This window comes from Aulonocara stuartgranti (assembly GCF_965226115.1).
Source record: "Aulonocara stuartgranti genome assembly, chromosome: 12".
Classification (NCBI taxonomy): Eukaryota; Metazoa; Chordata; class Actinopteri; order Cichliformes; family Cichlidae; genus Aulonocara; species Aulonocara stuartgranti.
The window spans coordinates 27,592,488-27,615,759 of record NC_138948.1 but is presented as its reverse complement, the minus strand read 5'-3'; the positions used below and the strand labels follow the sequence as shown (position 1 = coordinate 27,615,759).

The 23,272-nt window shown below is 41.6% G+C and overlaps 1 protein-coding gene and 1 long non-coding RNA gene across 2 annotated transcripts in view; both read left to right on the top strand.

The window, feature by feature from the left end:
* Nucleotides 1-7,175: 7,175 nt before the first annotated feature.
* Nucleotides 7,176-11,109, top strand: LOC309718280. The gene is made up of 3 exons (XR_014279937.1): nucleotides 7,176-7,234; nucleotides 7,820-7,990; nucleotides 10,993-11,109. It is a non-coding gene; the product is annotated as an uncharacterized lncRNA (long non-coding RNA).
* A 9,346-nt stretch (nucleotides 11,110-20,455) lies between these two features.
* The window catches only part of LOC309719641 (transmembrane protein 132D), a 29,110-nt gene continuing 26,293 nt past the window's right edge, over nucleotides 20,456-23,272 (top strand). The window contains exon 1 of the mRNA XM_082555909.1: nucleotides 20,456-21,051. Coding sequence (XP_082412035.1) covers nucleotides 20,979-21,051 — 73 coding nt within the window. The 5' untranslated portion in view covers nucleotides 20,456-20,978. The remainder of the gene's footprint in view (nucleotides 21,052-23,272) is intronic.

Below are 23,272 nucleotides of genomic sequence, written 5' to 3'. Positions count from 1 at the left end.
TAGAGCTCCTCTGTAATTACAACATGGTCTTAAAAAGCAAATACCAAACCCTAGCAACCTCAGCTGGGAGACACAGAGAAAAGGGGAGGGGGGGATAGTAAAGTGGATGGGGTACAAAAAAATAGGCAAAGGGAGTTAAGAAGCACCACAGAGAGCGACCCTCCAATGACCTCGGCTCTCCAACAATCGTCCCCTGCCAGCTGGAGCCAGGGTTAGGGGCGAGAGAGAGGGGCTGGGCAGGATCCCCTCCGATTTATGACTGACTATAAGGCCCCTGAAAGAAACCCAATCACCCAGGATTCCTGCGCAGCATGACTCTGGCTGGAGAGAATAGATAGCCCAGGAGAGTGTGGGACGGCGGCACAGCCAACGGCTAACACACAGGCACTGACACAGAGGGCCACTTTACCAAGGGGAGGGCCACTGGGCACTTGCTCTATTATCTGCAGCTCTCTGCATTGAGCATGATATCATTAGCCTACACTGTGCCGACTCTAACCTCAGCTGCGTTCAGCGACTGGCCAAACTCATCCTCTGAACTCTTCTTTGTCTGACATATTTCCCGACTTGGATTTACATGCACCCAGCTAATTGCTCTATCTGTCTAATTAGTCGAAATTTAATGGTTATTAAATTTCAACCTGCTATCAATGTAGAGTGGGAAAAAGAGAGGCAGGCTGAGAGTAGGGCATGAAAAGAAAGGGAGAAGGCAGCTGTCTTTTAAAGCGGGGTAAGCCGCGCTTGGAGCTACCCCGCTGACCCATTAGCATATCTGAATGATCCTGTTCCTGCACAGCCACCACCACGCTGCAAGGTGGCACATCTGAAGAACGCGCCCTTTGAATGCGCTTGCAAGCTGGGGAAACTCATATTTTTCAGCCCGTTTGAAAACCTGGAGACAACTTGATGTTTGAGAAGCTGACAAAAATAAGAGAAGGAGAGAAAAAGAGGAGAAGGGAAGAAAAAGAAAGTTTCAGATTTGGAAGAGGACAGAGTTTTACAAGCTTTTTGAAGCTAGGTACTTAATAATTCACTTGATGCTACAAGCAGCAGTAAGGCAGTATGGAAACACACTCATGCATGACAACAGATTTCACTGCATATGCATTGTCGAGAAAAAGTGTGTCACAACCTCTGGTTCAGGAAACAGCGATGTAGTTTTGTGTATGTGTGTGTGTGTGTGTGTGTGTTGAGGAGTTATGTTTCACAGATCCTGAAAAGCATAGAAGGAAATTTTAATTGTGCCCTGTAAAAAGTCACAAGTTTATTTTAGAAACACTAAGTCTTAGCTTCCTTTTTATAACTTTACTCCCACACAGATCTGCAGAAAAAAAACTAAAACAATTCTTATGGACAGGGTGAACTGCCCACCTCAGACGACTAAAGAACTTGCGGAATGTAAACAAGCATTTAAGAAAATGTTCAGCACGCAAACAGGTTTAGCCGGATGAATCCATTAACTGTTGCACAAGTAACTCCAAAATTTTAAAAGTATAACATATCAAGTTCTCATCCTGATCTTATTTAAATCTGTCAGAGCTTAGTTTTTTCTCTTCTTCTTCTTCTTTTTTTTATCGGCCTTGAAGTTGGTCTCCCCTCGGCCACAAAGCGGGTTTCTATTGACTGGTTCCAGGGAGTGTATTGATGGTTCCATAATTTGGGCACAGGAACACAAAAAGGCTGACCCCCGCTGGGCTCAGCACGACAGCTCAGTCAGCGGGGAGGCTTGCATTTATTAGCCTGGGAGAGGAGCTCCTGCAGAATTAAAGCACATTCACCCACCCATTGATCTCTGTCATGAAAACAATACTCGCCTCCCTCTCTGGCAGCGAGCTAGGCAATGCGCGCTCTGAGGTAATTCGGCAGCCATAGAAAACACGATGGCTCACACCCTCGGGCTTAAAGTAAACTATTTGAAAAGTGAGAGGAACAGAATAATAATCGTGAAAAAAAGGGGAAGACATGTTAGATTATCAATCCACCTGTCCAAATGTATTATGCTATGATTTGGGATTAATGGTGGATGGATGTGAATGCAGCTGTTGTGCAGTTTCCTCTAGGGAGCAGAAACCAGTTCTTGTTTTTTTTGGCTGTGCTGCGACATGTTGCTGCTTTATGTATTTAGATCCAGAGCCCCAGGTTTCCCTCCTGGAAGCATGCGGGGCTCTTTCAGGTTACTAAACCTTTGGTTAAGTACCTTTGGCTCTAGCTTAGCAGTCACATGAGAGGTGCAGTTTTGATTTCAATTGCAGAACTTCTGTTTCTTTATTGGATCTTGTCTACTGCCCAGTGGAGAAGGGTAATACACAGGATATAGCTGAGGGAGAATGAGGCTGGCGTGTTCCAATACTGTGAGCACGCCCCTACCATCTTAGTTTCTGCTAATCCACCGATAATGGCCTTCATCGCCTCCAAAAAATACCGGAGAGTCAGTCACAAGGCAGGGTGATAGGGTGCACATGTGCATAAAACTGTTTTACAGGTCACCAGTGCCGCCTATCCTAAAAGGCTTTGCGAACACTGAGTTATCAGTTGATGTTTTAGTCTGCAGACCTTCCTCTGGACGCAGATGAAACAATCTTGAGGAAGCTGGAGTGGGAAGGGCCACACCAAAGCATCTCTCCTCTGCTTTTGTGTCAGGCGCGTCCTTGTGTGCGCGACTCTGGCTGTTGACCTAAGGAACTCAGTGATCTATGATGCGGCACTCAGCAGCTGGGGTCTAAAAGGTGGAAGGCTCTCTGTACCATTCGGTCAGCTCCTCACACACAGGCTGCAGTGTCAACACACGATACAAGAAGACAGAGAATGTCACACTTCACACATAGTTGAAAGGAGCAGTGCGTCTCATTATGCCACCTAGAGCTGCTTTTGTCAGTTGGGGTTTGATGTGTGGAGAGGAAGGGCTGAAGGAGTCACCATGGCCTGGTATGGGGCCCGCTGCTGCCACGTTTGAAGTCACTGTCAGGACAAGGTCTTTCATATTTACAGAAAAGAGGAAAACTCAAGGGATAGCTGTGATTGGCAAACTGTATTGTAAGAGATGTTAGAAATGGCTTGAGCTAATCACCGTTTGCACCTGGCTCATTCATCAAACCCCTTGCAGCCCCAGGAGTTTTAAAAACACTGCTTTGCAGGCACTTTTTTTTGGCTCCTCAAACATGAAACTTCCTTTAATCTATTCTTACTCAAAAAGCCATTCAAACATCTTACATAAATTATGCTCTTAGCATTAGAATCAAAGGCTAGCACCATCTCTCCTCATGCTGTCAGTGAACTTTTTGATGGACAGATATATTAAGGCTTGTTCTATGGATAGCATATGTATTATAATTTTGAAGGCGACTGAGAAACTTGACCACATCAGTCAGTTTTGGTGAGAATGAGCTATTTGACGATAATCGCAGTTTTCCATCATATATTCCTTGTAAGAATAATACAGTGAAGACATTATGTGACAAAAATAGACAATATCTACTGCTCAGTGTGTTAAACTTACCTTTACCTTAACATAAGACTGTGTCTGTCTGATACAGTTGCAGTCTGTTAATTGTCTTCTACATGTGTATTTCCTCCTTGATGCTCAGGATTTTGTAACTACTAGGGGGAAATGGATGATAAACACATATATAACACTAAAGGAATATGAAACAAGACCATTGTTTTTTAAATTTATAACTACTTAAATTATTTCTGTGTTTCTAAATCATCATGTAGCATTCCCACAAGAATAATGTTAATTAGTAAAACATCCATATAATCAGTTTCTTTCATTCCAACTTCACCACCATGGGCAGGACCAAAGAGCTGTCAAAGAACATCAAGATAAAGATTGTAGACCTGCACAATGCTAGAACAGGCTCCAAGACATCAACAAGAAGCTTGGTGAGAAGGTGACAACTGATCGTGCAATTGTAGAAGAAATATAAAAGGATAATCAACTGCTCTCAGTCAGGTGGTGGCCCCAATTTCTCCTTTCCCTTATAGGCCCGTCTTCATTTTACCAGTGAACATCTAAATGAGAATGTGAAGTGGTCAGATAAAACTAAATGTTTTGGTATCAACTTGACCCGTTTGTTTAGAGGAAGAGAAAAGCTTAGTTTGCCCTGAGATCACCAACCCAACAGTCAAACACAGGAGAGAAAACATTATGCTTTGGGGCTGTGTTTCTGCTAACGGTACAGGACAACTTGACTATATTAAGGGTCCAGTGGACGGGGCCATGTACTGTAAAATCTTGGATGAGAACCTTCTTCTCTCAGCCAGAACGCTGAAGAGATGTCGTGGATTGGTCTTACAGAACAACAATGATCCTAAACCTATCTGCAAGACAACGAAAGAAAAGATAAAGAAGAAGCACATTAAGGTCATGGAGTGGCCTCTGGACCTTATTCCTATAGAAAATCTGTGGTGGGAGCTGAATCTTCGAGTCGCCCAGTGGAAGCCAAGAAACCTGAAGGATTTAGAGAGTTTCTGTAAAGAGGAATGGCCCAAAATCTCTGTTGAGATGCAAACCTGGTGAACAACTACAAGAAACATCTTCCTGCTGTACAACTACAGTACTAAGAAATAAGTCACGTTTGCTCGGGAATCAAATACTTATTTCACTCATTGAAACGGAAAACAGTTTTTAACTTTTATGAAATTTGTTTTTGGGTTTTTGTTGGTTGATATTCTGTCTCTCTCCATTAAAATTAAACTATCCCCCCCCCTTTGAGAACAACAACTACAGTAGTGCTATCCTCTGATTCAACTCTTAGAAAGAAAATGGTTAAGTCTATTTTCAAAGATGTCATAACAGCTTCATACTGACACAGATGAAGTAAGCCAACCACTGGCTGAATCACATCTTAGCCGACTGTTGTTGTGATATAAGTAAAACTGAATCAGAGTATGGTTACAGGTTACAATGTTACTAACCGAAAAGTCCACATAAATGCTATATCATTTAGGTGAATCTTGGTTTATTCCAGCTGTCTTATATTGACTATTGGACACTGGTAAAGTATAGTGGATTTGAATTAAGGTTAACAGCAGTAAACACTTGTTGCTGGAGTTTCCTTTGTAGTTTTGCACAATACTGACATTTTGTGAGGACACAGGGACATTGAAAGCTTTGATGACGAAGCTGGGGCTGTTACTGTCCCCTGCAAATTATATTTTTCTTATTATTTAGGCTTCATCTTGCACATAAATGTCAAGATTAATGGCCTAAATCTTCTTCCTCTTCCTTCCTTTCTTTATAGCCCAAGTTAATTCACTCTGTGAAGTTTGTGTGTTGTGTGTTTAACATTTAACAGGAAGAGCGCCCATATACAGTATTTAATACTCTTTGTACTTCACATAAAAAGTTTGATCTTCTCTTCTTCCTCTGCATTGCAAATGAGAGGAAAAAGACTTAGTGGTGCTGAATGGTAACCTCAAACTACCACAGAAGGTCATGGTCAGTGCCTCTCTTTGAAATATCACAAGGCTTCTTTCATAAACAAAACGTGTCTGGGTGTATATGGGAGGGGTTATTGAGCTAGTAAATAGACTCTGCTCTTATCTTTGTTCAAATAGTGCGGAAAGGGAAAGACAGTGAGCACACAAAAGGGAGAAATGAGAGTGGAAACAAAGCCAGGTACAAGATAATGACAAGGTCAAGTGTGCACTCAATGGCTTAGTTCAGTCAGAGAGAGATAAGGCCCAGCCCGCTGACAAGGTGTGTGCAGGAGAGAGGAAGGGGAGGTCAGGTAAAGGTCTGGGGATGTGTCTTACAGTCTAAAACTTCGCCTGAGCTTCTTTCAGTAGGATTGCCAGCTCTGCAGCACCACCTGCTGGAGAAATGGGCACACACAGCTGACAAGTGAAGGATTTTAGTGACTACAGTTCCAGCTAAGATGACTTACATTTACCTAAAGAAATGTATCAGTACCAGACACAGGTATATAATTCTTTATGTCAATAGAAAAGAAAAAAGGTGATCACTGCCTGTTATATATTATGATTTGTCTGATTCCAGTTTTGTATAATGATGACACTTAAAATTTTCCAACCAAAGACAATGTGGGCTTTGAAGGGCACGCAGCCAACACATCATCAGCTATTTTCCTGGAGCAGCTCCAACAATAACCAACAGTTGGACTGGAAGAATTCTTGTTTCGCTTTGATGTTTAAGTTTCCCCTGTTTCTGAGCGGTGCATCACAGACTGAGTGAAATTTAAAAAGGCACAGAGCTCCCCATCTGAAACTGAGCATGACATTAAGCATGATTTCAAATGACAACAAATAAAGTGTGAAAGGGCTACATGCTCGCAACTTCCTTTCACAGAGCATAAAGGATAGGATTAGTTGAAGGCTATCTCTGATGTGTCACTCATCTCCAGGAGAGAGGAGAACACAAGATAAAACATCTTTTGGTGGATGAGCAAAGCCAGAGAGGAGAAAGAGAGATGCTTCAGTAGATATATGATACAACTGATCCCGATGCTGACCCTAATCCTGATCTGGAATTCTGATCTCATGCCTGGATAAAGGGATAAAAAGCGGGCAGGTTGGGGGGAGTCACACAAAAAGAGAGACCTTGGACAGATACTCAGAGGTGGGCTGGGTCAGTGGGACATCAGGCAGCACTTTGACCATACTGCGCCTTGAAGTTGTGAGGGGCGTAGGGTCTGTTAAGTCTCATCCAACACACCCAGGCTTAGGGTGTGCACTGAGAGGAGGCACAAGAGAGAGGGATTGAAGTGAACTACAGGGAGCAGCCTGGCTATGCTGTTTTGACTGATAAAGAGGAGAGTCAGCGGCTCTTCGCTCTCCTTCGTTTGCCTGTGTTTGAGACTACAGAGTAGTCTGGTGGGGAAAAAAGGAAATGATTTTGTTTTATTGATTGCATATATGAAAGCCACATGTAAATGGAAATGTAAACAAACAAGGGTAGGCCATACGGTGCTTCTTACAGGGAAAAGATGGTGGAGTGCACTTTAAGAACATATCTATATAAGCTGGCTAAAATATGACTGAAGATCATGTTTTGACAATACACAAGTGAAAAGTTTTAAAGTGAGCCGAGAGGCACTCAATAAAGGTATTAAAAACAAGAAGGAATTTGTATGAATATGTAAGAAAACTTTTAAAGAGGCTAATAGCTAAAAGCTATTGCTGGTTATCAGCAATAGCTAGCTAAAACGGTTTAACGGCAATGCTAAACTCTTTGATAAAAGCAACGGGCAATGCTTAAAAAGAAGAGGTAAAGGTAATGGATAAATGCTGGAAATAGCTAGAAAAAGACATAAAAATGTAAAAAATTGTTACCTTAATGTTGGTGAAACTGCTAAGATAGTAGTTCATGGTGTTAGCTGCTAAAGGTTAATGGAAGGGTAGCGATTTTAAACAATAAAGGTGGTTTCCATATAGAAGTAGCCTATATGAATTAAGGCACATGTCGGTTTCTTGAAAGAGTTGGGCAACAACGATTTGATGGGAAATTAGACATTTAAAATACATAAGTCTTCAAGAGAAATGTTGGTTTATGTTTAATTATTGGTTAGGACTTTCTGACATACCAAATAACTCATTAAGATAATATTGGTTTAACTCATCTGTTTTACAGTAATAGAAAAACAATTTTAATTAAGCAGATGTTGCCATCTAGTGGCGACACCATTTCTGCAACTAATGCAGGTAATGTAAATACCAGAAATATTTGTCTATAAAAGTCCAGTTCCAAAAACGACCATGAAACAGTTTAATTCCAGGAAAAGCCAGTGTTAGGTTGGAGATGGAAGCTCACACAAATGCACACAAAATCCCTGCCTGAGCCTCTACTCTGTGTGTTTAGGATTAATCGGCCATAGCAGGGGCCCTGATGGAGGGGGAGCCAAGCGTAGAGAACATGGCTGGCCCTCTCTCTATCAATCAGAGAACTCTTCTTCTACCCAAACCAAATTGACCTGCCGATGCACTGGCCACGTCCGGGCTCTATGTGGAAATAAATCACACTGAATCAGAGGTAGGTACCTGTCAGCTCCACTGAATGTACCATTTCTCCCTGTGCTCTCCCTGGATGCAAAGATGTGTCTCTCTGTGTGGCTCGCTGCCTCACAAACAGCAGACTGAACAGCTGACTGAACCGCACACGCAGACAATTATGGAAAGAGCTCGTATTTTATGTACGAATGCTGTAGCTGAGTTTTTCTTGTTTGATCAGATGTACATTTATTTTGTGGCAAATAGATTTAATCCCCTGGCATGGTCATCCATCGATGCACTCACAGCTTTAATAATCTTACACTGTGGAACAGAAGAGGTTGAGGATAAGGGTGAAGGGAACGTTTATGATCAAACTGTAATCTCCTTTCCTTGAGAATAAATGTTCTGACATTTGTCAAGCTGGCAGCGGTGCACAGCTGTCGATATGCCCTTGCGTCAGTGCTGACACACCAATTCTGAGCAAACTTATTGAGCTTGACAAATATGCAAAGCGGGAGTCTAATTTTAATTAGAAATACCGATAACAGCACGGACCCGATGGTGTTACACGGCTCTCCTCATCCTTCAGCTGCCCCATTATCCCCCAGTTGTAAAGTCTCTTCCAGTGGCTCTTAGCTCCAGGAAATGTAGCATCATGAGCAATGGTGTGAGGGAGATAATATGAGGAAGGGCTGGCACTAAATCTTAGTTCCGCTCATCTCCTCATCCTCTGGTTCACCTAGGCAGCTGGCAGACAGATGACTCAGTGCGTGGTCCGGGCTGCATCTCTGTTCCCGGGTCATCCATTGCTCCCGGAGTGATAAGTGGCTCTGTCCTGGTGCTGCTCGTCTGGTGCATACACAGTCAATCACTGAGTGGAGCCACAGTACAACGGCCGCCCATGGAGGACAGCAGAGCAATAACAAAACTCAAGGTGACATCTGTATCACCTGAAGTGATGAAAGAAATTCCGACTCTAGGTCCAAAAGGATTGCTTCCACTTTTGGCACTGTAACTGAGCATGTGTAGTTTTCTTTGGTAGCTTGTTATGTGACCTAAAGAGATTCAAATTGTGTGATTCTCAGAGAGTACACACTGTTCAGTTATGGAAAGTTGTTACCTTAAGGCAAAGTTAGGGGCTAATGATGACTTTTATCATATGCAGGCTCCTGCTGATGTCTGAAGCCTACAGCAGCAGTGAATGTGGTTTGTGGCGGTCATATTTACTGACAAATTAACAGGTGAAATATGATTTCAAATTCTTTTCACATTTGAGGTGTCTTAAGTTAATTGCAGCCATTCAAGTTTTATTTGTAGATAGCTCTAGTAGATGAAGATGAAGGCCTCTGTCTGGGCACAAGAAGGAGATTTTGTGCTTCATGACTGAAATTTTAACCCGAGGCGCCCTGAGGGTTTCCCAGAGCTGAACTGTTTTATCTGTGCAAAGCACACTTACTCTCGCCTCACAGTAACTACAAGACCTTAGAACATGACTTTTCTGAACAACTGCACATCCATTATTATTTTGATCTCCTGTTGTTTGATTTATTTAGATTTTTTTGCTATATTTCTAGTCAGCTTTAGACAGAACCAGGATATCTATTTCCCCAGTCTGAAGTCTTAAGTTAAGCTATGCTAACTCGGGGTAGCATCAGTCACTGCAAGAAAGTCAAAAAGACCATTTCTCATCTTATTTAGCTTTTTCGTCAGTGAACATGGCCCCTTTCTATATGATCAGTATTTTTATTGAACTTTGTGTGGATTCTCTCTGGGATTCCCCTTGCTAGAGACATGTGCAGCTCCTTAACACTAGAAGATGCTTTGAGTAAAAAAAGCACATATCTGCCCAATCCTCAGTGACAGGCGCACACACACACACACACACATTCATAATAAGAGATAAAGGACTGCAGTCCAGCTTTATGTCCCTGCTGCAAGCCCACCCAGCACCAAGCAGCGAGTTGCAGCATCCAAGCACTAGATGGCAGCACAGCTGCACCGCTGCAGCTTTTCTGATTGAATATTTAGTCATTCACGCATTTCACCTGATCATTTGTATGACACAGCATGATTAAATATCCCAAAATGTCATATCTCCTCGTTCACTTCCTGTTGACATGTTGCCTGTTCTAGAACTTCTTATGTGCACACCATCGTCTCCAGGAAGAAGAAGAAAAAAAAAATCTAATAACATGGCTGACTAACTGCTCAGACTGCATGTCATGCTGTTGTGAGTTAGCTTGAAAAGAAATATACATAAATTAAAGTTGAGCTCTGACATCCACTCGTTGGCCTTTTCCTAAACCACCCTCTGGAAATGAAAAAAGTTCTCCGACTTCTGGAAGAGAATATTCTTGCTAATCCTCTGGACCTGATCACGCTTTGCCAGGTAATTCCTAGAACCTGGCACTCTATCAGTGAAAGGAAATTGGGCTTAAGATGTGCAGCCCCCTCTGGTCTTTCAGAGTGTCTTTAAGAATGTTGAAGGGAAGACTTGTAAGTTCAATATTTACAGTCTGCTGTACTTGTACTGATTTTAGACAGCTATGCCCGTTTACGTCAGTGAATTAAATCTAAACCGAAACAAATACATGTGTACGTCTCAGATCTAATTAAGGGGTATTGTTCAGAAAAGGAAAGCAAACTGCATCTGTACTTTAATCACACATCATTTCTGAGGATTTTCTTGCTTCCAGTACTCCAAGAACCCAATGAGCGTGTCTGACCATATTGTGGTTGTAAAACATACTTTCCTACTCAGAGACTCCTGCCCATCATGATTCATTCCATCATGACTGACTGTGCTCCCCAGAGCATGAGAGAGAAGCTTATCATCTGTCTCCTCCTCATTTCATGCCCTGTAGCAGGCAGCCTTCACTATGGAACCAACCCAGGATGTAGCCATCACTGACACACCTTAATTGCTACACAGGAAACTTTCAGGAGAAGCAGTGAGCGCACATCTAATCATGATATTCAAAAAAGAAAAAAAAGTTTGGGGTGTGATATTGCCACAAAAATGTAACCTTTCCACTGCTGCAGTTTCAGGATAAGGTGAGCCGGCTGCAACCCTAAAATGTGCTGGAAGCTGAGATAACCTATCCAATATCAGCAACTAATGAGGCAGAAAGAGGAGCTGGAGCAGACAGACACTATGATTCCACCTCCATACGTTTTCATGTGCAAGGTAAGCTTTGTCAGAGGTCAGATACTGTGTGGTAGTTTGACCAATTTCCAGCACTATTTCTGCCAATGGCTGTCGATTTGATGGCAGCGTGGATTGCCAGCCGTGGTGAACGAGCAGCTGCAGTGCTTTTGGCCCACAGGGGAAATCTGTTTGGGCTGGCCGGAGTTGAACAGCTGAGTACTTTTACTCGTGGTGAGAAGATTGCTCTCATGTTTTATTGAATGTTGCCTCCGGCACTTCTCATCCTTGACAATCTGATTCTCTGAAGGTCCACCTCATGACCTTAATGTTCAACCAATGGGGTGTTGCAGTTCAGTCACGTTGACCCCTCCATCAACCTCATCAGCCTCATCGGTCCTTTGGGTGGCATTTATGGGCCACTCTCCAGCTGGATTAATATCTTTGCAGCACACCTGCGTTGTACTTAATTGTCCTTGCACCTATATAACCTGTCATGTTTGCCCTTTCGTTCACTCTTACCATTACAGGCATCACTTTATCATCAAGTCTTGCTTCTCTGTTACTGTTAAAGTGCACAGCCAACAATCTCCTCATACTGAGTATGTACATGTGCTTTTGGCAAACATTAAATTTAGGTCAAGGTCCTCTCATCCTGCCAGCATCAGATAGAAGAGTCTGTCTAGTCCCCTTGTCTGACCTCTACAGCTGTCACACGAACTGTATTGTAGTGACTATTTAATCCACTATAGCTGTCATGGAGCCAGTGATGCTGCCATAAAGAACAACCTTGTTCCTTTATAATCCATTATATTATTCTTGGAAGTTTTCCTTTACATCGGAAAACACTGAAAAGGTCCTTCCAGGCATTTCTGTATTATAAATGTGTCAGTGCTGTTTGTGTTTTTGGCACAACAGGCACAGAGGAACCAAGAAGAATGTGCAAGAGGAGAGGATAAAATACCAGACCACTTGAAAATTGGCTTAATTCAGCTTGCTATAAACATAAACAATGCAACGGCAGATGTTGCTGCCCCGGTAACAATGTGGTGGCTGCATTGAAGCACATGATTCAACTGGGAGATAATGGTGCTGACAAAATGCAATCTGGTTACAACCATAAATAAGTTTTATTATGTAAGTGGTAGAAGTTAAAATCAAACAAAGAAAAAGAAAACAATGTCCCACACGTGCTTTGCTTTACATTCCTCTCTGCAGAGTTGGCAAAGTAAGGTTAAGAAATGGACCAAACCACTTTGAGGCGTATGAGGGTGAGCTCATTTTTCTAAATATAAAAATCTATTGTTTTGCATCTACAAATGCACAAGAGCATTCAGCTTAATTTTAAATTATTTAACATTCTACAGTTAAATTTACAATGACGCACCAAGGACAACAACTCTGTTCCCCCCCCAGAAAAATCAATCAAACAAAAAATTGTATATTTAATGATGCTGGCATAAATGTCTGTGTTCAACATTAAAGTTTAACTTATTGAGTTTGTGTGCTAATATTTAGCAGCGACTCAGACATCAAAGTACTGCCACCTTTGAATTGCCCCTGTGAGACTGCTGGAGGAGAAATGACAGTAGGACAGTAGTTCAGTCTAAACAGCAACACATTCAAAAGCAAATATCAATTTCATTGTTTCACAAAATATCCAGGATTCTCCAAAGAAAACTTCCCATACAGTTAGTTTTGGAAACATGAACTGTACTAGAAAATGACCTGGCACAGTTTATGGAGCCATGCTGCAAAAAATGACAATAAATGATAGATGAATGAGACAAAAGAGTGGATGGTGATGTATCTTTTATGAGGTAGGCAGCTTAATTAAAGGCCCGATTATTGCATCAGTGATTTTTATTTACTCAACAACCTCCTTGCTTACTCCATTACTAAACAGGAAACAAATGATCCCATTACTAAAAGACAAATAGTTTCCAACTAATGAACTTTGTAGCTGTGTGATATTTGCTTAAAATGTGTCTTCTTTTGACTTTAACAGGGAAGCAAACCTTTAGAAGTCAAGACTTTATGGTTGCTTTATGTTGTTATCGCTAAGATATCTCTCTGACTGCTAAGATGGCCTCCAGCAAAGATATCAAAGTCCCCTCATTAGCGAAGGAGCAAAGCAAATATAACAAGGAAGAAATGTTTGCATCGCAGTGAGAAGCAGCCAAACATCTGGGTTCTGTGCTATTTTAGACAGCTGTGAGATGGCACAGGAAAGTGACATCAGTTTTTTTCCCTTTTTTCTTTTTGTCTCGGTTGAGTGATCCTCGTGATCCTCTGCTTTCACAGAACCACCGCCACGAGCTTGAAAACAAAATGAAAACTGAAAAAGACGGTTTGATCGTTCAGAGTGTTTGTGCTTGAATCATTTCTGATGATTGTGACGGGATTCCTCCCTTTGGATCACTTCAGGAGGTCAGGAAACAATATGGCAGTGTAGAAATGTGCCACAGATCTCATTCATACAGTTGAGTCATTTTTTTTCCTATCAGGGATGTGAGTCTGTTTCAGTCAAACAGCAAACAGTCCTTAGCCGCTTCATACATTTCTTTTTGTTTGTTTGTTATTAGCTGAAACCTGAAAACATTGATCCAATCGTCAAGCATGACAGCCAATTTTTATGTAAAGCGCCTGCTGTCACTGTGTTAACACTGTTTGCATATGTGCACATTGTGTGTATGAGTGCTAAAGCATGCACTGGCTGTTTGGAATATTGCAGTGCCCTGTCCTGCCTGCCTGCCTTGGTGTGCTTGATTTCTCTGTTGTGGTGGGATTACTCTGGGGATTAGCAGGATACTGGCAGCACCCATCGATGGGGCAGAGATGACAGTTCCCATCATGTAGTCTTCCCGCTTCAACCCGTTGCTACTCCCCGGACTTAAAGCGGCACAAACAGCAGATTACATGAGTACGACAGCAGGGGAAGAAGTCACACATCACACAGCGGAGATTAGGCTGAACAAACCCGTCTTCGGCTGCTTGGAGGTATTCAACCCAAACATGGAGAGCTGACTCTCATGGCCCAGTTTGGGCTAGATTAGGAAGCTGCAGACAGCATTTTCCCTGCAAAAGACTTTGAGAAAAAACCCAACCTGCACTGATGTGTATTGTTCAAATAAAGCAGTGGTCCAAATATAAAATTGCAAATCACAAATCTATTCAAGACCATTGACTATAGGCCATTCATATTTGTGTTGCTGTCATTAAAGCTGAATAATCATTTGCATAGCCATGTTTTTCCAGCTACCTCTGGGTGACACTGCAGAGCTAATCTGTGTGCCTCTAGGACCCTGGGGGTTGACGAACAATCAGGCTTCTGGGCATATTTGAGCACATCTGAGCTTGTGTTTGCTCAGGTCTCTGCGTTGTACCTCATAACTTTTACACATTTGTCATTAATGTTTGGAGAGACGCAGCTTGTGTGGGAGTGCAGCGGAAACTATACATGCATGTCACAGCAACAAAAGCCTCCAGTCATCTCCCGTCTGTTAAGGACATGCAGATGCCATTTTTGTTGTCATTTAACAGGACAAATCCTCCGGCAAATTAAGGATTTGCCTGTGGGTTTTTATAAAAAATAAAATGCATTGTCGAATATAATGGGAACATGTGCTTTAGTGGTTGTTAGTCACTGAAAGGTTTTGAAGGTTTGCTGTATGGGATGAAAAAGTGTGGCTTTACAGAACCCACTCTGTGTGGGAGTATCCCTAACTGTAGTCACGTGACGAGATGACGTGAGTGACACAGTTTTAAGAAGACTGAAGCATAGGTGGGTGTAGTTTGACTTGTCAGATTTTCATTCCTGCTCTTATTCAAATTACACTGACATTTTAGAGAACGGCTTGTTCCTGTGTTCAGTTATAGCCACAGCCACCTGCAAAAAGCCCAAGGTCTCTGCTGAACAGCCCCCAACCTGCTTCCTGCTGAGTAGGAAAATGATCTCTTTTCTGCATCTAAAAAAAAAGAAATAAATAATGAGTTATTAAAAATCAACATGTTGCCAGTTTTCTTTGGACTAATTAAACACCTCAGCAGATTGAATAACGAGCTCTGTCTGCAAAGGTGTTGATTTATCTGATGAGAAATGTGAGAAATGTCAACACTTGTTAACTCAAAATAACTGTCAATTAGTCAAAACTTATCAACACCGCAGAGCTTGCATGAAAGCCAACTTTGAAGCTAGTTGTGGCCAAGATAACTTCAGGATAAATATGGAGATCAGTCCCAGTCCCCAGCACGAGGGAACACTGGCACAGTGTTAGTACTCAGCTCTCTCAGAGTTATAACTTCTTCTCTGGATGAAATTTCTTTACAAAGGTGTTAAAGTCTCTCAATTGCAGAGAAGCTTTAACAAGTTTCTCACAAGGCCAATATTATGAAGTGTTTACAAATCCTTTATTGAAAGCAGCAAACCAATTTGTGGATGTTTTATAGAGCTGTCATCTGTAAAACATGTCTGAGTTCTCATTTTAACACTTGGCTTGTTTTTTTTTTGCTACTTTTGTGTTTCTGGAAGAAAATAACCTATACATATTGTTTGATAATGCACCTGTTGAATACAATATATTAATTTTTTTTTTTATCATTATTCTTGATTTATTTTGTTCACGTGTATGGAAGCTAAAACTGGGCCACAGTTGTTCACATTTGAAGCTTGTTAACAGATATGCAAGTGGTGTCAATAAATCCTCTTCACAGTGGCCTTTTTCACTCGAATTATGTCAACTGAGGTGTTACTAATCACATTAACTATGGCTTTACACCTTAAAGGACAGGATGTCATTAGGAACACCTGTGGTTGCCAAGTTTTTCCGCTGCATCACAATGACTGCATTTAAATCGGTCAATGTTAACCGTTATTCACTAACAAGGAAAATATTCACTCACCAGCCACTTTATTAGCTACAACCTTGCCAGTACCCAAGTGGACCTTTCAGAAGGTCCTTAATTTTGGCACAGATTCAACAAAGTGCAAAGAAACACTCCTCACAAATTTGGTCCATGCTGACATGACAGCATCACACAGCTGCTGCAGATTTGTCGCCTGCACATCCACGATGAAAATTCCTGTTCTGCTACATCCCAAAGGTGCTTTGTTGCACTGAGATGTGCTGAATGTAGTAAATGGTAAATGGACTGGTACGCATATACAGTAGTACCTTTCTGCTCAATTTGAGCAATCAAAGCTCTTTCTAGTACTCAATCACACACATAATCATTCAGTGGTTTTATCTATTACTCACACACTCGCACAAGACATCGAACCCCCCTCAACTCATGGTTCAATATCTTGCCCAATGATTTTTCAACACATGGACAGGAGGAGCCGGGGATCGATCCACCTTCCGATTGGTAGGCGACCAGCTCTACCACCTGAGCCACAGCCACCCTTTAATGGGCCTGTGGAAGCCATTTGAGAAATCATCACTGGACCCAAAATTGTCATGTTTAAGAAACCAGTTTGAGATGATTTGAGCTTCGTGACACGGCGCACTATCCTGCTGGAAGCAACCCTCAGCAGATGGATGCACTGAGGTCATAAAGGACAGACATGGTCAGCAACAATACTCAGGTAGGTGTGTTCTTTCAGCAATGGTCAGTTGATACTAAGGGGCCCCATGTGTGTCTCTAATATATATGCTCCACACCATTACACTATAACCAGCAGCCTGAACTCTTGATACAAGGCAGGATGGATTTGTGCTTTTGTGTTGTTTACACCAAAATGTGATCCTACCATCTGAATGCTGCTGAAGAAATTGAGACTTGTCAGACTAGGCGATGTTTTTCCAGCCTCTTGCTGTCCAGTTTTGGTGAGCCTTTGAATTGCAGCCTCAGTTTCCTGTTCTGAGCTGGTGCGAGTGGCATCTGGTGTGGTCTTCTGCTGCTGTAGATTATCTCCTTCAAGGTTCAAGGTGTGCATTCAGAGATGCTCTTCTGCATACTTTTGTTGTAACAAGTGGTATTTGAGTAACTGTTGCTTTGCTATCAGCTTGAATAAAGTATTTTCTCCCAGAGAACTGATGCTCACTGTATATTTTTTTCCCTTTTTGGATCATTCTCTGTAAAACCTAGAGATGGTTGTGCAGGAAAATCCCAGTGGATCAGCAGTTTCTGAAATACTACAGATGGTAAAAGGCCTGTATATATATATATATATATATAGCACTTTACTCAGTCCCTAAGGACCCCAAAGCGCTTTACACTACATTCAGTCATTCACACACTGGCAAGCTACATTGTAGCCACAGCTGCCCTGGGGCACACTGACAGAGGAGAGGCTGCCGGACACTGGCGCCACCGGGCCCTCTGACCACCACCAGTAGGCAAACATGGGGTTAGTATCGTGCCCAAGGATATTTGGCATGCAGCCAGGAGGCAGCCTGGGATCAAACCACCGACCTTCTGATTAGTGGCTGACCTGCTCTGCCACCTGAGCTACAGCCACCCCCCCAGATCTGACCCAAAAAACTATGCCACGTTTCAAAGTCGCTTTTTTCCCATTCTAATAATTAGTTTGAACTTCAACGGATTGTTTGGTCCATGCTTGCAAGCTTAAATGCATTAAGTTGCTGCCATGTAATTGCCTGATTAGATAGTTTCCTTAACAAACAATTAAATAGCTGCAATAATGAAGTGGCCAGTGGCGGTATGAATTACCGAAAATTGTGCAAAACCCCTTTAACCACAACCCCAGTAAAACTGTTAAAAAGCCAGTCATACATGAATATTTATTGAAAGATTATCAACTTCCACAAATATATTATTATCAAAAAAATGACAAAGTATAAGCTATTAACTCATCCACTGCATTTTCAAATGGCTGGCAGTGAAACACAACAAGACTTGCACCACATTTTTGTCTCACTGCGCAATCCCTTACGTGCGCAAACCCTGCACCTCCTTGCAGGTCTACTTTTACTGCTGGTGGGCTTCAGTTCAACTTACGTTGACTGCCATTGGCGTCTATAGACGTCAATGGCAGTGAATGAGTTAATGCCCCCCCCCCCCCACCCACCCAATTCTTGTGTAGTAATACAGTCCAGCAGAAAGGTCTACAGTCCACAGACACAGAAAAGTTCCATGTGACTGCACATGTTCAACCTTTAATGTTTTGCAAAAAATGTTATTGTAAAGATATGTAAATTCTGTGTTCACAGTGAAAATGAGAATGGGAACATTAGAGCGTTATGTGTGGCTAAATGCACCTCGGCAGACGTTACCTCTATCTGTCAAGCAGAAGGATGATGTACATTGAAAACACATTCCCTTCCTTGTGGCACTCACATCTATCATAAGCTTATGGCCACTCTCCCCACTCTAGCATATTTCTTCCGCAACATCCATCTATGTCAATCTCATAACTTGCATATCCGGAGGCCTGTGATGTTTCTCTGTCCTGTAAGTGTTCATACCATATTCTTGACAGGTTTCACCATATGTTCTTTCTGCATCTTAAAGCACCCCTTGGAGGCTTCCTAAAATCACTTGCGGAAGTCCACAAGGTCACAGTTTTTATTTATTTATTTATTGTTTCGCAGCTTAATGTCATGTGAAATGACGGGCGAGTGTGTGACACGCGTGTGTGTCAAGTGATTGGCCTTACGCGCAACATCAGGTGACAAAGATGCCTGTTTCCTTTATAACAGCAAGCGTCTGCTATTTTAATTAAAATTTGCCTGGGAAATTACTCAACCATTTAGCTGCCAGTACCTCGAATCAAAATATCTAATTTACATAGCAGGCAAAATTCTGTTTACTTGCAGCTATTAGGGCCTGTTCAACGTGATGAAGCATTTGCATGGATTTATGACAGTTATTCATTTTCATACAGTTTCCAGTCCTGCATTTGTGTGTGTTTGAAAGTGCACCGCCCTTGGGGGTGGCATACTTCTTCTCAGTCTTTCTCAATACAAAACATAGTGTAGCTGCTATGTCTCTGTGTGGGGAGCAGGTAAATGGGAAAGGATCTAAATTATCCTCTGGCAGCGCTACAGCGTACTGGAGCAACCCCAACATACAGATGCTGCTGTTGCTGCTTATCACAGTGCTGCAGTGCTAGGGAGGAGCTCAAATATGCTCGCAGCAGTAGCTCGTGGCAACTTCCTCCTGTCTCCAGATACCGTGAGCTTTGGTCACACACTGTGTGTGTTGATATGTTGGTTAATCCTCTTTATTAGTCAATAAAGCCCTATTACACTTAGAGCCTACAGACTTGTTTACCTAACTACAAGACACAAACAAGTAACTTTTTTTCTTAAAATAAGTCAGTGTGCTCCGAGTTCTACTGCAGCGGTATTAATGTATGTTCATGCTTTTGTTTCTGAAAGATGACTAACAGCTATTGTAATCTTGGTTTGTGCAAAAACAAGAGGCCTACACAACTGTTAATGTCACTCTGGTGCAGCATTTGCATTTAAAGTCACTGGATACATACATTCTGGTCTTCTGTTCATCAGGTCACCCTATGAATAAATGAAGTAAAATAAGTGGGAAACCTGCTCATTTCTGATGCAACTGGGCTGCAAGCTATAGCTAGTGCCTCACCTTTGATTACTTACAGAGAAGCTCATCTTTACCATAAGAGGGCACTAAAAATCCACCTGATGAGGTTGATGACTATTGGAATTTATTATGCTCTTGATGGACAATATTTTTTTTAAAAAAGCAGTGAAAGTTTCCAAGTTTCACACTGAGAATCAGAGAACTTTCTTCTCTACACTTTAAAAGAACAATAATAATGACATAAGTGTGATGATGTCAGGTCCTAATGAGCCGGCTACATCCTGGCAGAGTTTAAACTGATTGTAACCTGCACTCAACCAGCCGATGTCTGAAAAGGTTGCGATGCCTGCAGACACTGTATAGAAAATCATCCTTGATTTGGAGAGTAAAGAAGAAACAAGTTTGCTGATTTCAGTACGTTTGTAACACAAAGCAGACAATTGAGTGAAATTGCGCTGTGGATATATATATTTTTTTTAAATCGCGATTGAGGCCAAGGTTACTTTTCTACTTCAGCATTTATATTTTATAATAATTAACAATGAATATTTAATTTAAGGAAAAAACACAAATATAAATAATCACTTCCATCCAATTATTAAAGAAAAGAAAAAACCGAATTCAAATCAAATACTGGTCCACGTGAATTCCCATTTATCCCTTGTGTTTGTTATTTTCACTAATGAGATCTGGACAGTTAGCTTCCAAAACACAAACAGACTATAGTAGCTTTACTGAATGTTGAGCGTGGGTCATCATGGACTGAAGCAGATTAAGTGATCAGAAATCCGGCACCTATGATCATTTCTGACATTACAATCAAACGCAAGGCAGGGTTAATCCTACTCGCTGCGTACTGGACGTGGCTTCCTGAGCGAGTGAACAGTGACAGATGATGAGTTTAGTACCCTGAGGATTGCGCACAAGACAGTCAGTGATCTGCTTTCAACCGTTTAACACCGCAGAGTCCCAACCGCGACGGCAGACTGGGAGACCGGCTCAATCTGAGCAACTTGTCGAGATAATTCGTTTAGAACGGCATTAATGATCCAAACGTAGCTTTCTCAGTCACACGGTTTCACCTCAAGAGCCTCACGTCTTGTGATCGGACACTAAGAGTCCCGCAAGGATCGTTACGCACAACTTTTACGCACAGCCGGGACTTGAACAGACCTCGATGCGCTTTCCATCTTTCCAGCAATACGGATTACACTACCACTTATACTCGCACAGGTGTGATTATGGAAAGCGTCCGAACTGCAGGAATGGATGAAAGGACCCTCTTCTTAACCTACTGAAGCAAAACCCAACCGCACGGACGCAGGGAACTTGCCTGGAATAGCGTGCAGAGCCGGGTGCCAAAATGAGCACGCACTGGCAGAGCTGGAGGATCTTACAGATAGTCTTTGCAACAATTACAGCAGTCATTACACAAGGTAGGTGAAAACAAAGTGGTTAGTTTGCTTGTTTTTAAATTTAAAAAAAGAAGAAAGGTGAAAAATGAGTTCAAGATTAGCGCATGTCAAAGTGCAATGAATTAACATAAAGATTGGCTTTCACTTAAACAGCTGAAAACAAATTATTAGACTGAACTCTCCATCATGTGTACATATTACTGAATGGAGGTGGGCCTATTCTCAGCAATGCCGTTAAAGATTAACGCATCTTCTAAAAACATAAATAATACATAAATGTCCTCATTTGTGACTTACATCTTATTCCACTGTGATACAGCGATCCAGTGAGGGTAACACGAGCACATGTGTCTTACTTGCAGGAGAGAGTGTCACAGCAGTGAGTAAAATAGCCTATTAAACATTTAGGATTAAATCAGTGAGGGGTAAAGAACTTGATGGGTTTATATTACAACGTGAGCAGTGCTTTAATGCTCAGTGCCTTTCTTGTCATGGTGGAAGTATTACTTTCTCTTTTGGCTTTCTGCTAAAAAAAAAAATTGGGGGACCCAATTTTCATGTACAGCGAGGCAAACAAGAAGCAGGCAATCTAGATTTCCAACTTGATAATGAAGAAGAAAAGCACATCTCAAAGGCATTTGTGTAAAGCCTATAACTGCCTTAGATGACCATTTCCAGGGAATGAAGGCAGGCTGATTTGTGGGGATAAAACGATAAAAATTGAGAAATTGTGATAAAACAGATTTTTAAAGCCGCTTTAAGAGTCTCATTGGACATTGCAATCCCTACCAATCACTGCATAAGCTTAAGCCTCCCTAGATCTCTCTCTCTTGCTCTCTCTCTCTTCCCCCTCCCTCTTCTTCTTTATTTTCTCCCGTCTTTCCAACAGCAAGTCAGAGCATTACATGCCATATGATCACTAGTGCATTTATTGGAGTATTTTCGCACATCATAAAGCCCCTCATAATGCATTTAAAATGAGGGTATGATGCTTTAACTGGACTATGCAGGCTGGTAACTTTTCTACTTAAAAGTGTGTACAACCATGCTTGGTTTTGTAGCTTTGCGGTTATTAGATTACAGTTTCAATGTTTGCAATCCAATCTTTATTGTTAATTAGAAACTACCCATGAAAGGTTTTAAACATGATTTCTTTTCAATTCTAGTTTTGTTTAAACTGAATACACACTCTAACGCCCTAAAGGGTTATGGGCAGATGTAAGCAAACTTCGATCTTTGTAAATTTGCATTTCATTAGCACCCTGTTAGCACCCTGCTCCAGCAGACACCACATTGCAGTGCTTGTGCTCCTGCACGTCTTCCACCTCTTGCTGGACCAAACTTTTGCCCTTTTTCCCACTTTCTATTTGTGCTTTGTTGATTAACTTCTTTGCTGAAAGGTACTTTAACTTTGCACAACTTTTTAAAAAATTCATGGATGTACTAACAGCTTTTCTTCCCTCTGTTGCACGCTGCTGTTTATCTCCCAAGTGGACTCCTAAGTGTCCCTGTCAGATCCTAATGAGAACCTATAATGTTCTATTAAACTTAGATGCATTGGAGAGGTTAGCCAGTCAGAGGATAAACAGTCACAGTGCTAACATTAGATTAAGAAAATGCAGGTGCATAATTAGTGCGGTTAGCATCTGATCCACTGCCAACACTTTCTATTTATAAACAGCACATTTCTGTATATGCAATATCTGATAAAAAAATGAAAAAAGGGGAAAGAAACCTTTCACGGCAGCGTGAAAGAGAAACTTTTGAGCCACAAATGAACACATCTTTCATTCTCTCAATTACTAATTCCAGCGCAGACATCCGTTTGTCTTCCATGATGCTACTGGGAATCGACTCACTTCTGCAAGCTGTTTTGCACATATGGTACAAGCCATTAGTGCGCATTAGAATTCACAATGGATGCTAGGGCTTTTTGCATTTTATTAGAATAATACAAAGATTGATTACAAGTGAAGAAATAGCGCTAAAAGACAAGCACACTGAAAATCAGTTAGCTGATGTGCAAATGAAAAACCTTTAATACAAAGCCACGAGACAAACTGCAGGGCAAAATGCAGCTCATTAGACACAAGTGTTTTTATTAAAGCTGGCGATGGGGAAACATTATTTTGAAATCAACATCTCTTCGATAAATGAAGTCTCGAAGCTGTTAAATAAGCAGACTGTTGTTTCTTACACGCACAACAGAGCAAACCAACTTCTTAGGTTAAAGTACTGCAAG